The sequence below is a fragment of the Pseudochaenichthys georgianus genome, chromosome 11 (genome assembly GCF_902827115.2).
Source record: "Pseudochaenichthys georgianus chromosome 11, fPseGeo1.2, whole genome shotgun sequence".
In the NCBI taxonomy this organism is placed as follows: Eukaryota; Metazoa; Chordata; class Actinopteri; order Perciformes; family Channichthyidae; genus Pseudochaenichthys; species Pseudochaenichthys georgianus.
In genome coordinates, this window is record NC_047513.1 from 26,974,222 (window position 1) to 26,992,578 (window position 18,357).

An 18,357-nucleotide genomic window follows, 5' to 3' on the forward strand; every position below is an offset into this window, starting at 1 on the left:
GCTACAGTAAATGTGCAATACCATGCTATGTTACTATTTATAATGTTATTGTTGTTACAACAGAAGATGTTTTTATTTAAATTGAAGTTAAATGCATCAATCTGGTGCACTGAGGGCAACATTAGTAGATTTGTGGATACAGCTCTCAACACTCATATGAAACAGAACTGTTCTTACAATGTGTGTTGGAACTTGGAAGGTATTAAATTACTATGCATATTTTATTGTGTAAACACACAGCTGATCACCTGAGAGCTGCCATTTCATTCAGAGCGTTTAAAAAAAACTACGGTCTGATTTCAACAACTCAATGTGTGATTATTATAGCAGTAATATTAGACACTAATAATACAGTAAACTATTAACACTGTACATATTATTGTTTGCCCGTGGGATTAGGATGATCGGTAGTGAGAGCCGCTGCATTTTCCTCCGGTCGGATGTGATATAAAAACAAAGCGATTATTGTTGTTGTTGTAAACTCACGTGGATTACATTTAGTGCATTCATTTCAACTCGCGAACATATGATACATTAAATGAATGCGAGGATGACGATCGAAAATCGTTTGTTTGACCCTGGATGCATTTCCTGATCTAAAAACATAGCGATGGTTTTGTACTTACGCCAACGTGAATTAAACATTATTTTGTTAAATAAAAACATGGTGATGTTTAGTAAATGATTACATGTCTCTTATTTAGCAAAGAATATGATCCTATCCGTGATATATGGATCTTAACAAATATCCGCTATATCAGATACCTGTAGATCAGCTGTTTATTTCACATGAGATCCAGTGTGGCAGCTTTTCACGGCTCCCCCTGGTGGATCCATGATCCATTGCTGCTGGTTTCATTATAATGAAATGTATTTATCAAGGGGGCGTTTCAAGTCCTGCGGGGGGTTTTCCTTTTCAGCAGGGGCCCACCCCGTGCCGATCACGAACCCGCACGGGTAGGCGTCTGAAACGAAGCGCTACATCTGTACCTGCCTGTCAGCCTTCCATCGGGGCACAAACTTATCTCGTGCCCTCATTGGTCATGTGCGCGTTTGTGTGTGTTGGAGGAGGGGCTCTATAAGGAAGTGGCAGATTTTCTCCGGTTGTGTATTTTCAAATTCTAGCGATCTCGAGCCGGTTTCTCAAACTTACCTACCCCACCTTTAAGTCTTGCCCTGTCATTGTGAGGTTGCCAAATGCCAAAATGTCATCCTAACAGTTGTATTTGCGTAAGGATGAAATAGTCAGTAAATTGTTCCATGGGTTCTAGTGGGCCTATCTCCAAACATTGGAGAGGCAGGCTAGCTGTTGGCTAGGCGCTCCGGCATCCCATTTTTAAGCTAGGCTATTCACCCATTTGTACGGAGCCCTGGAGGGTTCATAGAGAGAAAAATAAATAAAACGAGGCCACGCTTAACTTGTGCGCACGAGATGTAATTCGTGGCCTCAATTTAAATAAAACGTGGCCACGCTTTATTAACTTGTGCGCACGAGATACTTTCTCGTTCGCACAAGATACTTTCTTATGGTAAAACACATCGAACTGCTCGATTATTACGCCATATCATTAGTTTTATGAAGAATATGTCCGGTCCCCAGGGCGTGTGTGTGTGTGTGTGCATTTGTTTATGATAGTGTAGTTCGTTCCGGTGCACTCCGGCAGGACTAGCACTACATCGAGATTAAGATTAAACACATTTCTTTCACTTGGGAATACACATATAACTATGGAGAACCAGATTTGTGTAAATTACTGTTCATGGTCATTTGAAAACAAATGCCGGTGGTGTCAGACACACAAACACACTGAGCACACACACACACAGGGCGGAGCTGAGCACAAACACATCATGCGCCCTGGACATCTCCTTCATAAAACGAGGGGGAATACTCTGGCAGTTCGATGTGTGTGTGGTTAAACGTAGCAGCCTCGATCTCTATGCAGCCGTTCTAATGAAGGGCAACGCAGTGAAGTAACCAGTAAAAGGCACAGCTCTTTGTAGCTGGTGCTGCTCTTCTCAGATTCTGCTGAGTTACACGTTACTGCCTCCAGTGCCCTGAACGACGAAGCCAGTTCAACAGACCCATGATATGTTTGAGTTACCCGGCTTAACTAACCCTAACAAACGCGATCTCGCTCAGCGGTCCTACCAAGCTGGTTATCAACTCAGCAAATCAACCAGGGTTTCTCTGTCCGGCTGAGAGCGCGTTCACGTGAAAGGGACGGGGTTAGCAACATTTGACCAATCACAAACATGGAGAAGCGTGCTGACAGCGCAGCGTCATACTTCATGAATGAATAGTAAATAGCACATTCTGCTTCGTAGTACAGGCCGCTGGTGCCGCAGAGATTTCATAAAGTGAAGGAGGTTTTCCTTCTATAAAACAGCTGTGGGCAGCAGATACTGTGACGGCCCGTCTACACTACAGGCATCAACACATCTTGAAGCTGGGCGTGTGAGTCACGGACAGGAATTCATAGATCAACGCAGACTGGTTTACAGACTCTTCTGTTTTGCTTAAACAAATATCTCTAAACCCTTGGCCAAAATGCCCCTAAATGAAGTCCGAGTTTGAAATATATCTCAAATAATGTATGCACTACTGCCATTTCTCCACATAAACATAACAGTTTGCAATGAAACGGTTGTCTCCTCTGTGCTCCACTTCCTACTTGGCGCACCGGTAACGAAATATGTTCTCGTTCGCACGAAATACTATATCTTGTGCGCACAAAATAGTATTTCGTGCTAACGAGAATGTATCGTGCACACAAGATCGTTTTTTTTCTCTCTCCATGAACCTTTAGGGTCTCCGTACATTTGTGACACTGTGTACTTCAAAGCACAAAAACAGGGTGTGTCAATTTATTCCTAATAGACACATTACTTTAATTTGAACCAATCATCATAGATCCACCTCACTGGTGATAGTTTGATACTCTACTAAAAAACTGCGGGGTTCTTTAACACAATATATTAGAGCAGAGATTGTTTGGGTTCTTGCTCAAAAAATACTTCAAAATTAAAGGAGCATAACTACATTCATGTACCAGCAATGGCATATTTGAAATATGAAGGCATTGCTGGATTGTATGCATGGATGTATGTATGGTCGTGTCTGCAAGACCGAGTGAGTGCCTGCATGTGTGTTTGTGTTAGAGAGAGTCAGTGGGGAGAGAGAGGGACTTTGTCACTTCGAAAATCGGTGAAGAACAGTCCCAGGCTCTGCTCAGTGAAGCGATTCATGAACCTATCAATGGGCCGCGTGTATGTTCAACTGTGTGCGCGCACATGCACACACAAAGGTGCCGATGGGCCTTTATGAGCATAGTTAAGCTGTCCATCTGAGATAGGCTTTCATTATGTGGTAAATGAACCAATCAAATAGATAGCAATCAACTGAAGACCTCAACTCATGGACTGCCAATAGGAAGAGGCAGAGTTCCCGCAGGGGCAAAGAGTATTAATAATGCCCTAACTCATCAGACGACATGCAGTTTGGATTAAACAATTTACCAAATAGCATTATGCCAAAGTGGCAATGGCATGCGCTGAATATCATATGAGAAAATGGCAGAGTAGATGTGGAACCGCCATTTGCTTTTATTACACTACAAGCACCACATGGGACGTTACATTTAGTGAAACAGAAAGGCTGGATTAATAAAGAATATAAAATACGGGTGACATCAATTGCAATGCAGCAGCATTATAAACAGGTGTTGCTTTGTACACCTTTGTGTATGCAGTTGCAACCTAACACGTTTCCTTTGAAGGATATTAATTTGCTGTTCCTTTAAATCCGGTAAAAACATCTTGGACAAAACGCCTCAGGGAAACTCATAAACAGGTTGTGTTACATAAAAGATCAATGGTTAGCAAGGAAGGTCAAAAATAAGCATATTTCATGCATGATAAAGAGAGTTACAGTGAGGTGTGCTGAGGTCGGCATACAGGATGTGTTGGATGCCAATCAAAGAGAGTGTGTCATCAGAGCGAGTCAGAGGTCAGACAGCTCTGCACTCTCGGCCTACAGCCATTCTGAACTTTAATGTGGGCACGGGGTGCCAGACAGGAAGCCTGCCAGTGTTATTTCCAGTGGTATGTGACCTTTGTCTTTGTCGGTCGTGGATTGCATCTGCCACAGCTACTCTCTTGTCTAAAAAACACTTTATTTCTACTCTTTTAGCCACTGAAACTATTTTAGCTCTCCTGCTTCCTGTTGTCCTCTTCCATTCACCTTTCATCTCCTCCACAGTTGGACGTGTGCATTCGGACACATTTCTTGGCTTTAATTGAAACCACATGAAATTCCCAGCAGTTCGTTTTCAAGTGTGGCTAAAAACGAAGAGACGTATTTTAAAACTGTATGAGGACTTGATGCTTTAAAGGGAATGCGGCACAATTTCTCACGGACGAAAGACCGGCATCTTTTTGAGCAGCCCTCCAGGGTCTCTTTACAGTCCACGTCCTTCCCAGCATTATCCTTCCATGCCCTTGAAAAGCCTTCTATCTGCTTCCATGGGAAACATCTCTGAGTGTAGGAATTCACTATGGGATAACATCTTGGTCCGACCTTGGCTGGAGAGAGGGCTGAGCAGTTGATATCCTCATGTTCAAGATTCAAGAAGAAAAGTGATGATGACAACTCAAAGAGAGCAAACTCAAGGTTATGAGCTCAGTGCTCAAACCTGACTTGAGATGGACTTCTGGAACTGTCTTTTTGCTTTATACAGAACAACATAAGCCTAATTTCAGTACTAATGGTGGTAACAGAGTGGTACAGATTGGTACAAAAAGCACATAAGTATGGACAAATCCCAGGAAGTAGAAATCTGTGTTAGTTTCCTACCTTCAGCCGGGTTGATGAAGACCTCTTTAGGGATGTAGAGCTTGTCGTCTGATGTTCTGGCCCAGTCCTTCATCCCTCTCCGGCCCTTCACTGGAAAGTTGATATCGCTGGAAACGGCTGACACTGGCTCTCTCTGGACGGTTATCACTGGACAAACAAGACATACCCCGTACACTCAATGCAGTGCAACATTGCCAAAGAAATGGTTATAGATAAGTTGAGCAAAAAAACAATGGAACCATTATTGCAAGAACATGATTAAATAGTTACAAGGGCTTTTTTAAATGAGCATTTCAATTGGATGATTTGGAAACTTACTAAGATTGTTGGTAACCACCAAGAAACTCTGGAAAGGCTTCTGGGCTTCTCCAATGAGGTGAATGAAATCTTCTAATATCCTCATCAGCAAAGCAGCACCGGGAGCGACCTTGGGTTAAAAGGGGGAAGGGTGAAAAAGTATAATGAATAATTTCTTCATAAAAGTATAATCCATTGAAAACTTTTTATGAGAAATGTCTCGCCCCTTGGAATAATGTTTATCCATGGCACTTTCTTGTGTTCCAGAATGGTTAATTGTAACGATGCAGGATAAATTATATATTTTATTGGGACCAGATGGGAAGTAAACATACCTCCTCAAGGGCTCAGACGTGGTCCCACACAAATGTGCACATAAACACACCTAGTAGAGTTGATATATAGCCATTGTATTTAGTAAACAGTTGTGCTTTTATGACTAATGAAAAGTTATTGTGGGATGTGGTCATTCCCGCATTTTCACACACTTACACATATTCAAATATACAGTTTTTACCACACACACTAGGGCTGAACGATATATCGTGTCATGGCGATAACTTCGATATGCGCATGCGCGATATTCACATCGCAGGGACGTGCGATTTTATTAATTTTTTATAATAATTCATTTTAATTTGTTTTAATTTTTATTTTTTAGGGCGTGCGATATTAAGTAGGTACATTAACTTAAACACGTCATGTTACAATTATTGTGCTGCTTGCTACAAAAGGAAAACTTGCGAAGCTCTCATGTCAGGTGTACTTGAGTGAGTGACATTCACAGCAAACCACCAATCACAATCATTCTTGATCAGATCACAGCAGGCCCCGCCCCGCTAGTTTGCAGACCATCAAAACACCGGTAAAAAATGAGCGAGGCACAGGAGGACAATACCGGCGAGAATGAAGATTTACTTCCAAAAAGAAAAGCAACATCTGTCATCTGGAACTATTTTGGATACAAAAAGGTTCTTCTCTTCTTCATTCACAGATGAACCCCCTTATTTGAGGGTAAGCAATATGCATTATCATGACATGTTAGATCATGACTTAAGGTATGATGAGTCAACCAGTTAAGATCCAGACGTCCGTGACTAAAATCCTTCATCCGGTTAAATATAGTTAAAAAAACCACAATGTCATTTTTTTTCAATATCATGCAGCCCTAATACACACACACACACACACACACACACACACACACACACACACACACACACACACACACACACACACACACACACACACACACACACACAAGCTTTGTATAAAGTGCTACTTTTTTATTGAGTCTTAGTCCCGTGTCAAATGTCCTGGTTAAGATTTTAAACTAAATTTCAGTCTTTCCTTTTTTTCTTCAATGATATTTGAGTTGTTATCGTCATCAAGTGTTTAAAGTTGTTGGTAGATTCTTGTAATATTGTCGATTTAGTCATCAAATAAAAGGTATACACACATAAACACATAAAAGGCATTACCTGGTGGGCGTCCTCCCATTTCTCCACATTGTCCATGTCCAACATGAGGCTGACTACCTGGAAGAGTTTCTAAACACAAGACGAAGGTGTTGTCAATGCAGTTACTTAAGCTATCGTGCTACTTTAGGTAGAACACCTGAAACCACTCACCATTTAAAAAACAATATTGTATTTCTTTGCATACATATAAGACTGAATCAAATCCAATGAGAAAAATAATAAAAGCAGCAGTACCACACTTTATTCTGTAACATCTAGCAGAGTTTATCCTTTATATTGTAAAACAAAAAACAATGCCTGTCAAAGAACTGACTGAAACATGTTGTTCTCTTACAGGCAGTGAAAAGAGAGAAAATGCTGCAAACAATCCCATTTGAGGCTCGAGCAACTATGTAGTTCATTGTTATGCACACCACGTGCAGTAGAAAATGGAGCCTCTATATTGAATATATTTGAAGGGGTTGCACATGTAACTGTGTGTGTGTGTGTGTGTGTGTGTGTGTGTGTGTGTGTGTGTGTGTGTGTGTGTGTGTGTGTGTGTGGCTGTGTGTTTTGTTTGGTGACTTGCTTTTAGAGAAGGCTCAGTGGATTTTGCTCACCTGCACGTCGTCGGGAGCTGGGACGTAGGTTGCTCTTTTGAAGGTGTCCGTCACATTTCGCAGGATCTCCGTGGAAAAGAGAAGGTCGCCACTGTAGTAGCTCCCTCTCTGCAAGAGCTCCAGGAGAGTCCTTACGATCTGAGACATGCCCTCCCCAGCCAGGGTCCTCTGACCCTTCGCGAGATGCTCTCGTAACTACAGTGTGCAGAGAGAGACAGAAATTGAAAGATGCTGATGGTTTCATCCCTGCTTGATAATACAAGGCATGCCCATTGGCACTAACTGCATGTAGTAGGCATATTCAAAGGAAGTAGCAGGTGAAAAATGACAAACCAAATATAATGTTTTCTTTCCTAAGAAATCACAGGAATGTTAAGGGTGAGCCGAAGGGGGATGAGTATACGGTTCACTCTATGTACATGGTTTGATTTCTGTTCTAGTGCTTAAAATAGGCGATCAAGCAACACTCTCACGCAGAAATTGGATCTCATCACTTCAGAGACAGAGATACAGAGAGCAAGACTGAGTGAGAATGTGAAAGGCAGAGAGAGGGAGAGAGGGCGAGAGAGCCTGGAAGAATAGAAGATAACTGCAATCACAGAACATTAATTATTGACTCCTGGTGTTAATGAAAGGTTGAAACAGAAACGAACAGTGCAATCAGCTCCACGGCGCACAATCCTTGACCCCCATCTCCTTCTGCCATCATCGAGGAGATGAGAGAGGTTAAAGTTCAGAGAGCAGGAAAACAGTCTGGCTGATGAACACATTCATTAGCTATATTCATTAATTGATAAGTGTGAGCACAAAGCTCTGGAAAAGCTAATTAGAGATATCGCAGGCCTCGAGTACAGACACTCGGTTTTTTTTGTGTTCACTTTTTAAACAAAGAAAGTTGAACAGAGGTACAGGATGGGTGAAAGAAGGACAATTGAGGTAGAAAATAATGTTTGAAAATAGACAGAGCCTTTCCTTTCTCATATATTCAATAATGATTCAGAAGATGTGTTACGTAGGAGGTGATAAATAACTGGCTGAAATGATGTAATCTAGACGAACATACACATTAATTGTTTTCCTTCTTGAGGAAGAATTTCTAAGTACTTACAGATAAATGTAAATATCTATATTCAAGTGAGACGCATCTGGCGAAGCTCGGAGGACCCCAGAAAGCAACTCCATTATTATCCAGCATGCAACGACGACTAGCAGATCCTAGAAAGAGAGAAATAGAGAGAAATCGTTTATAATGAATCTACAAAATCCTAGAATCCATTCCTTGTAATATTGTGTCCAAAGCATTCCATTAATGATTAATAACCCTGCTGCTGTTTCCAGGCAAATAATACATGATGCTAAATTAAGAAAGATATTCATAGTTTTAAAAATGATTGTAGTGCCCAAAACACCTAACCATCTTGCTTGAATTCTTGATCTAAGAGTTATTCCAATTTGTAACGCTAATAAAGTCGGGGTTAATACAGAGGCAGTCAGCTTGATTAATTTTTACGAGAGAAGCCTGAGCACATGCACAACCATTTACATAATTATATGCACTTTTATATTATTACAAATTAAAACCAAAAGGGGACTTATTTTATATTTGCCTTTTCTTGGAGCAGAATTGTTAAGAATAATTGTTTGGCAGCTTGCACCTGCTGACGTGTCTAACATGGCAGACAGCAGACACACTGGAGAAGCTGCCAAAAATACTTTACTAAGACAACACATGTTTTCCTAGCCAGGTAAGTGTTTTTATAGTATGAGAGTGACATTAATCAAATGTTAAGTTTCACAGTTAATTTAGTTTGAAGCCAACCATAAATGTAATATTCTTGAAGCTAGAATATTTTACTGGCAAGCTACCTGATTCCTGCTTTCTACGTGTTTTGATGTCAGATCCAACACCATAGTTTGATAGATGTAGAAACATGATTATACAGTATCACAAGCATTCTGAACCACATCTGCTCTTGGCTTGAATCCTAAAGAAGAAAGTGTCTACAAGAAAATCAAGGCTTGTTCTTGTTTTCGTTTTTAGAAGTTAAAAGGGAATGCCTGGCAGCCAGCTGCTCAAGGACATCCTCAGTTTAAATTCAAATGACTGTGATAAGTAATTACTGTGATGAGTAATAAACAAATAAGGTTTGACTACAATCAAGCAGGACACATCTGCTGTACTGATGAATAGATGCTGGGTAATGCATGAGTTGAAAACAGTATAATGTCACCGCTGTCAACCAATATGTTCTTGATTTTATTTGTTGATTTGAGTTACTGCAGTCTTTCTGTCTCTGCTGCCCTTTTTTTCTTCATTTTTTCCCCCTTCATTTTCTAATTTGTCTCGTTCTTTTTTATCTCGTTTTAGTTTATACTGTTCATGTCACCTACTGAGTTTGTTATGGGGATAGTAAACTTGATCCTATTGGAAATGCTTTATGTAGCCTGGTCTTTTTTCTAGTGCTAGCTTTTTACTTATTTTCGATTAACCAATACATTCACGTTTGTATAGTGTAATGTCTGTTGATATACTAATGACTCCAAGCTTAACACCATCACAATCTCTAGAAAGCCTTGGCTAAAATATTTTTTAAAGCCAACATATTTTGGATATAGCATATCATGTGACTGACCTGTGGCGTTAGTTGGACACTTGTTGTAGACAGTTTCTCCAGCTGAGGCCCTTTTCCATGACATAGAGAGAAGGTTATCTTCGTTACATATCTCATGAGGAGCTGTAGAGTAAGGTGAGAAATGCACAACAAATAAAGTCAATCAATTTCACTGGCATAGCACAAATACAAACAATAGCAGTTGACAAAAGTGCTGAACTGCCAAACAATACAATTCAATACAATGCAATAAAAAGAAGAAAATCAATACACATAATAATAGTAAAGCAACTGCAGCTTAGATAGCAATAGAAGATCAAGTCAAGGTGTCAAGTTTAATTCAATCAAATGCTAAGAGGAAGAGTTGGGCCTTTAGCAGCTGCTGAAAGGATTCTGTAGTCGAAGCAATTTGTATATGAATAAAGACTGTTCCACAGATTAGTGGCTGACACAGCAAAAGCTTTGTCACCACCGTTTTTGTATCTAGTTCTGGAAAAAACCAGGAGCATCTGATTACTCGACCACATTGCTCTACTTAGAAGTAAGTAGAGGCAATTCAACCGTTAAATCAATCCGGAAATCGACAGGTAGCCAGTGGAGGAGGGCAAACAAAGGGGATATAAAAGGATGTTTCCTTTTTCCAGGAAGAAGACGAGCAGCTGCATTCTGAAGTAACTGCAGATGACTAAGACAAATGTTCTACACCCACATAGAAAGAGTAAGAGTAGTTCAATGTCTAACTAGGCTTTAAAGGGCTAACAGCCTTGACCAAACAAAGCTAGTTCTCATTCATAACACTCCGTTCGATGTCTCACTATGGGATGCGCCTCATCGCGGAGCAAACAGAAGCATCAATCTCATTACGCCAATCCTGATTGGCTGGTGATCTTGACGTCAGCGTCAGGGGAAATCACCCCCTATAAGTAGCCTGCGCCACGACGCATGCGTCATTCAAACACCTCTTCTTGCTTCAGAGCACATCTCACAGTAGCCGGGCAAGCTTCACTGTCCACAGACTGAACCCAAATACCCATTTCGGTCGACGGGCGCTCGCCGGCTACTCCTTCTGCTTCGCAGGAAGACGGTAGTACTTACGCCAGTTTGTATTAAAATCGACCTTGCCCTTCTCTTCCCCGGAAAGTAAGGTAGGTCCGATTTTTTAAGCTAGCAGCACACCTGTTGCTAGCTCGCTCCCTCTCTACCGACACCACGGTAGCAAGGAAGTTTTTTCTTTTCTCTTCTCCACGGAGGGGAAAAGGATTAAAAGGAGCATACTGCCACACCAGTCAGTATTCTCCGGGAATAAAAGACCCACACCGTCCTTTTTCTCCGGATTAAGGACAAGGTGGTAATACCTTTTTCTACCGTCCCACCTGTCGAGAGCAGGCCCTCTCCACGCCACGAGGCGACCAAGATGGACACCCCTCTCCCTCACACCAGAGGAGTCAGGGACTCGGTGGCTCGACTCTGCGGCTGCGGGTTGAAGATCTCGGGCACAGACACACACCAGGTCTGTTCGTCCTGCCTCGGGCTGGAACACGCCCGAGGCGCGATCGACAACCCCGGCTCATGCGGACATTGTGTCCGCTTCACCGTTAAGAGCCCCCGCCAACGGTTAGCAAGACAAGCTAGCCTGTCGGAACAGGACCCCCCCATGTCCATGGACCCGCCGACCGGCAGTCAAGACACGGGGGCGTCCGCCACAGAGAGTGAACCCCTCTCCGTGTCGGTCTGGGGCTCATTATCCGCTATGGCCACAGAACCGGAATCCCGCGCCCTGGCAGGCCAGGACCCGGTGACGACAAGACACGCGGGAACGGATTCCCGCGCTTTACCAAGCTGGGGCTCCCGGTTAGACCTCACCATGGTCTCACCCGCGGAGGATGTCCTCGAGCTGGACTACGAGGAGGACGTCCTGGCGTTCCTCCTGTCCGAATCGGATGAACAGGAAGAGGACACCTTCATGTCACCGGCTCAGGCTGCAAAGCCTGAGGCAAGTGCTGCTCTCCCGGGCGATAGCACCAGCTTCGCCCGGTCTGAGCATGGACCTGCAGGCCGTGTGCAAACGCCTGCTCTGCATGCCGCCCATGGAACCGCTGGTAGCGGCTCACCTTCTACCAAAGGTGGGCCCGTTACCAAGCAGGAACCCCACGCTGCCAGCAAAGTCGGACCGTTTTCAGTCAGCAATGACTGAAAAGTCCTATAAAGCTGCAGCGCTGTCCGCCAGGGCCCTGAATGTGTCCTCGCTGCTAACCGCCTACCAAGCGGAGCTCTGCGAGGACCTGTCGGGTAGCCCGGGAGCAGCCACTCTGGACGAGATGGCAGCGGTCACGGACATTTGTCTCCGTGTCCAACGCTGCCCCGTCCAGGCCACGGGCAAGGTAATGGGGATCATGGTGGTGCAGGAAAGAGCGAGATGGCTCAACCTCACCAACCTCCCTGACCGAGAAAGGGAAGATGTGCTGGATATGCCCATCGTTCCCGAGGGAATTTTCGGCTCCGCTCTCGCCTCCATGCAAAGGAGGTGTGAGACGAAAAAGAGGGAGGACGAGGCACTCCACCTCTGCCTCCCTCGAAGGGTCCAGCCGCTGCTTTCGCAGCAGCAGTCCTCTGCCCAGGCTGCCTCGAACTCTGCTCGGTTTAAAGCACCAAAGACGCAGAGGCCGCAGCCCAGGCTGGAGACAAGGGCAAGCTGGCCTAGAAAATCTCCGGTTCCGGCTGCAGCTCAGGCTCAGCCAACCCAGAATGTCGCTCAGCAGTTGAGGAAGAAGAAGCGAGCGGCGTGACAGCCCCTCCTTCTTCCCTCCGTGAATGTGTTCCCGCCGCCTCGAGAGATGCCTAAACACCATCCTCAAGTCCGCACAAACACATGTCACACATTGGTTGATCCTTGATCCGTCATAAAACATTTGCAGCTGACGCATCCAGGCTTCAGACCGAGGGTGCAGCTCAATATAATGAAAAGAAAATCAATATAGCCAATAAACAGCCCGTCAATTGTTCCCCTTCTGAGAGCAGCTATACGGCATCTCTCAAAAGGCGGATTACTGACGGGTCTGTGAAGGCACCACCGCCACGCGCAGTGCCGGCTGGGGCTTTAAGGGCACTACCGTCACGCGCATGCGCAGTGCCGGCTGGAGCTGTAAAGGCACCGCCGTCACGCGCATGCGCAGTGCCGGCTGGAGCCGTAAGCGTGACATCTCAGCTGGCTCTAAGGAGCATACAGCAGGAGATACTCACGACATCTACTTGGGCTTCTCAAAACAGTTACACATTATCTGTTTTCACAAGCCCAGAGAGAGTCAACCCATATTCTGGAGAGAGAGGTTCTCTCTCTCCTAGAAAGAAGGGTTTTATCTATAATGCCCGCCGAGCAGAGTCAGATTACGCAGACAAATGTCCTCGTAAAGCACCCGCTCAACATGGGTCTCATAATAAAACTAAACCCGAGTATTGGTTATTATGTAATGCGTAGTGGCACTCCACCCGACTTTTCTAGTACGGGACGCGCCTACGGGCACCTGTCACTCAAGACAGTGCTGTTACTGGCCCTGGCATCCGCCAAGCGGGTCAGTGATATTCATGCACTGTCTGTACATCCCTCATGCACTCAGTTCGCCCCAGGGCAAACGAGAGTGTTGTTGAAGCCCAACCCTGCCTTTACACCAAAGGTGGTTGGTTCGTGTACCCCAATTGACATTGAGGCATTTCCTCCGCAGCTGGTTTCCTCCGGGGGGCAGCAGCAGGATCTGTTGTGTCCAGTCCGTGCTTTACACACATATATGGACAGATCAAAGGAGCTTCGTCTTAATGACCAACTCTTTGTGTCCTGGGCTAACCCTCACAAGGGCAAGCCCGTTACTAAGCAACGGCTCTCCCACTGGATTGTGGAGGCAATTGCTTTGGCCTATACGAGTCAGAATTTGCAAGCACCTTCGGCTCTGCGGGCTCACTCGACTCGGGGCCTGGCTACATCCTGGGCTTTGTTCAAGGGTGTTTCCATCCAAGACATCTGTGCAGCGGCGAGCTGGTCCTCGCCGCTCACTTTTGTCCGCTTTTACAGGCTAGACGTCTCCGCTCCAAGCGTGGCCCGAGCAGTGCTGGGCACCTTGTTGAGTCGGGACTCCACCTGTTAAATTCTGGTTGATCGGTGATTTTTGAGATAAGCTCGTCTGGCAATACTGGAGCTACAATTTCCCATAGTGAGACATCGAACGGAGTGTTATGAATGAGAACTATAGGTTACTTACGTAACCCCAGTCCTCAGAGTGACATGAAGTGAGATGTCTCACCAGACGGCCCTCCTTGCTATGGTGAAGCGAGAAGAGGTGCTTAATTTGAATGACGCATGCGTCGTGGCGCAAGCTACTTATAGGGGGTGGATTCCCTGACGCTGACGTCAAGATCACCAGCCAATCAGGATTGGCGTAATAAGATTGAAGCTTCCGTTTGCTCCGCGATGAGGCGCATCCCATAGTGAGACATCTCACTTCATGTTACTCTGAGGCCTGGGGTTACGTAAGTAACCTATAGTTTTTCACAACCTAAAATATTGGTTCATCAAATAGAAGTTGTCAAAAATAGTGAGAATATTCTTAACAAAGGAACAAATGGGAGAAACTAAAGTGCTCATCCGAATAAGTCAGGTCTTCCGAGATAACATGCTCAGTCCAATCTTTATTAAGATTAAAAGATAAAGTCCATCCAAAAGCTGTAATTATTCCTAAGTATTTTTTTTTATAGAAAAGTAGATTTGTACAGCATCAGTTAAACAATGCAAAGGAATATCATCTTTCTCAAACATAATGGACACAAAGGGCAGCAAATAAGATAAAAACAGGAGAGGTCCCAAAATGTAGCTTTGAGGGACGCCACAGGTAAGTACGCCCAAAGCCGAAGAATATTAACCTAAGTGAACCGAGAAGGCAGAGAAAACTAACATAAAGCAGTCTAGCAGGCAGGCACACAGAAAAAAAGAGAAATCACAATGCACACACTCCCATAGACACATACATCGCAGGAGAAAAGGGAGACAGAGAAGCACCACAAAAAAACAAGATTCAAATCAATGTTCTCCTGCAGCAGCTCCCAATCTTATTCCCTTGTACATTGCTCAGTGCTCTGTGTCACTGCCTCAGTACAGTATCTCATTCCCTCTTCATCTCACCCCCTCTCTTTATTCATCTGTTTCCCCCCTCCTTCTCTTTCATAACCCTGATGAAAAAAAAAACGGGGGAGTGTGCTCTGAAGATATTCCGAGGGGGCAGACGAGTGTTGGCAGAGGCAATGCATAGAGATGAAAAGGGACGGAGAGTGAATAGAAAGAGAGAGAGAGATACTTAAAAAGAGAGAAAATATGATATGATGTTTCCCTGAAATGCCAACAGAAAAGATCCGCGTCTTGTGTAAAATATGGTCGGGAGTTACTCAAAACAAAGGGGTCACGATGGAAGATGCACTCTAAAGTTGATAGTTTGTAGGCTATCAGAACTAAAAGCAAGCACGTACACATATGGCATTTGGGCTTGTACAGAACATACACTTGCATATTCCACAAGCACACACAGCTCAAGAGGAAAGCTTGTTAAACAACACTGTTTCCTGCAGCGGCTGACAATGACATTGAACATCTCGTCTTAACCAGGCAGAGAAACACTGAACGGTTCAAATCAGGCGAGTTAGATTAGTGCTATAAAAACAATGTTAAAGAGGAGATATAAAAGGAGGAATGGAGTATCTCTTAGGTAAACAGAGAGGAATAAATAAATGCGCCACAAGGCACAGACATACAAAATCAATAATTCCCCAAAAATGTATTTCCTATCAAATAATAATCTACTGTTAGGGCTCACAAACTACATTCAAATATAAAAGAAAAACCACTGGTAATAACTTCCATGCTGCCTGACAGCCAACTGTGCATGTGATTGGGCACAGATACACACAATCTCCAACAGAGACCCAGCAGGAGCCGCATGCAGAGAAATGAAACCAAGCAAGTTTCCAAGCATGAATAATAAGTACATAAATTAACAGTGTATCCCTCGTTTTCTCGGCTCACACACACATTCAGAGTCACTGACCAGGGCACTTCTTCTCATTACAGGCCCGGACCTCCTCTCCAGAGCCCTCACATGGATAGCCCTGGTCTCCGGTCCCCTCACACAACCTGAAGCGGCGCTGCAAACCCGAGTCACATGTCTTGCTGCAGAGGCTCCAGTGGTTCCAGTTGCCCCAGTTACCTCCACCTAGAACAGGAGCATAGCACCGCCGGAGAAGATTGGGGAGCAGAGAGGAAGTGTGAGAGCGGAAGAAAGCAGCATGTTAGGTGAAGAAAATATGGGAGTTGTTGATGAGTAGCAAATTTAGGTTACAACTTCAAGGCAGCAATTTCTAGGCTTTTTCAATTTTTCAGTGTGGTAGCTTAATTAATAGGAACCCACTGTGGGCCCTAGGCTCAATAAAACACACTAGTATTTGTTGTCCTCCGGGAACCCCAGTCCAAACAAACTGGGTCCCAACCCACAAATTGCTGGTGTGTGGACTAGAATCAAAGAAAACCATACAGATGCCTTTATATAATGCATGTTTGCATAATAACGTTTGCGAGTGTGAATACTAATAATTCATTTGTACGCCTTACCACTGCAGGAAGGGTTGGTGCATTCTCTGCTCTCCTGATGATCCCCATTACATTCAGCCCAGCCGTGCACAGACGCACTGCAGCGCCTCTGTCTCTGCTGGCTTCCCGTGTTACAGGTCACACTGCATTTCAACCACGGCCCCCACTCCAACCACTGGCCCTCCACTAGACAGCGGGGAAAGGGGGTGAGAGACATAGAGAGACAGGCAAATGAATGAGATTGATAGAAGATTTTTGAGACATGGGGAAATCAGGGGAAATTGATTTAGATTGGTGAAGCAGACTTTTGGGTCAAGAAAGGCGCAAAGGCAGAAAAGACACAGGGCAGAAACTGTGAGAGGGCTACAAGTAAACAGAATATACAATGTGTTTCCATGAAAAGCAACAAACAAACATATTTCTTTCTTTTATGGACATTATAAATATCTGTAGTGGAATTTGCTACTGGAATTACTATTCATATCATGCAGTGTTTTAAAGAGTTCACACAGAGTACAGACTGTTGGGTTTTCATTCAAAGTGATATTAGAAAGGCTCCACATGTGGATTATTGACTGTTTATGCAGAAATAGATGAATACACAAATTAACATCATTTCAGTACAATTCAGACCTGCCAGTCGTAACATGCATGAATATCAAATAGCTTAACCAAAGCCTCACGAGCACAGGTGTAATCAAATCCCCCACTGTCCCCTTTAATAAGAGAGCATTCGTCAAATGGAATATCCGAAATGCAAAACAATTATGAAAACAGGGAGTTTAATCATTAATTGGGTGCACAGTTAAAAATGTCTGGTATGCCATTAACTTCAAAGCTTGTAAAAGACCATTTTGAGGATCTGTGTCACAAAACAGAACACAGCGTTCTGCTGAGAAAAGGCACGGTAGCTGAAAGACATCTGTGACAAATATTCTTAATTCATTCCTCATTGCATTTTTAATTAGAACCCTTGAGTAAAACCGAAAAACAGGAGCACCAATTACTAACCTGTGACAATGTCCATTTATATGTTATAATACTCTTTATAAAGGGACTTCATATTTAATCGTTGCAAATGGTAATTATTGATCTTTTTTATGTATTGTTTGTTTATCAGACACACATTCATAGAGGTGATCATTTGAATTGACAAACAACACAAGGCTTCATTCTGTTGACAGCAGTGTTACGATGTCCTGCCTCCAGCATATGGACCTGAAATATGCTTTGAATTGTCCTATTTTGCAACATAACTGTACTGAACAAAGTGTAATGATTTTAACCTCGATTTTAACTGAAATTCTCACAAAACATTTAACTCAGATGACCTTGTTAAGGGGTAATGGTGAGCTAGTCAGCGAGCAATTATGTATTATATATTGTACCATCTATTCAGATCCAACAATGTGTTGCTTAAAAAGCGGCCAGCTTTTGAAAGTGATTGATGGAAACGGGCCTGTAAGACGAAACTAATACATTCAAACTCCAGATAGAGCAGAGTTGGGTGAGCGTTATCTGTTGGTTTAACTACAATTGAAAGACATTTGATCAATCAAAAATATTGCTGTAGAGCTTGCATACAACTGATATAAGTTGGATTTTTCTATTTAATGTAACCTTAAAGGTGGGGTAGGTAAGTTTCAGAAACCGGCTCGAGATACCCTTTTGTTATATTCCATGGAATGCTCTTAACACCCCGATAGCAATGAATATCTTAAGTGCTTTGACAACAAATCCATAAAAAAATGTCATCTGTAGAAGCCGTAATACTGTAAAAAGTACAACGGATTGGATGGCCTACCTGCCTGTCAGCCTTCCATCGGGGCACAAACTTATCTCGTGCCCTCATTGGTCATGTGTGCGTTCGTGTGTGTTGGAGGAGGGGCTC

At 43.6% G+C, this 18,357-nt stretch overlaps 1 protein-coding gene across 7 annotated transcripts in view; it reads right to left on the reverse strand.

Moving 5' to 3' along the window:
• Positions 1-18,357, reverse strand: part of adgrb2 (adhesion G protein-coupled receptor B2) — a 268,441-nt gene that overhangs the window by 94,275 nt on the left and 155,809 nt on the right. For all 7 annotated transcript variants that reach the window (XM_071204889.1, XM_071204887.1, XM_071204888.1 and 4 more), the window contains exons 5-12: positions 16,488-16,652; positions 15,928-16,092; positions 9,866-9,967; positions 8,341-8,447; positions 7,233-7,427; positions 6,634-6,702; positions 5,174-5,282; positions 4,856-5,002 (exon numbers count right to left, since the gene is read on the reverse strand). In XM_071204889.1, coding sequence (XP_071060990.1) covers positions 4,856-5,002; positions 5,174-5,282; positions 6,634-6,702; positions 7,233-7,427; positions 8,341-8,447; positions 9,866-9,967; positions 15,928-16,092; positions 16,488-16,652 — 1,059 coding nt within the window. The remainder of the gene's footprint in view (positions 1-4,855; positions 5,003-5,173; positions 5,283-6,633; positions 6,703-7,232; positions 7,428-8,340; positions 8,448-9,865; positions 9,968-15,927; positions 16,093-16,487; positions 16,653-18,357) is intronic.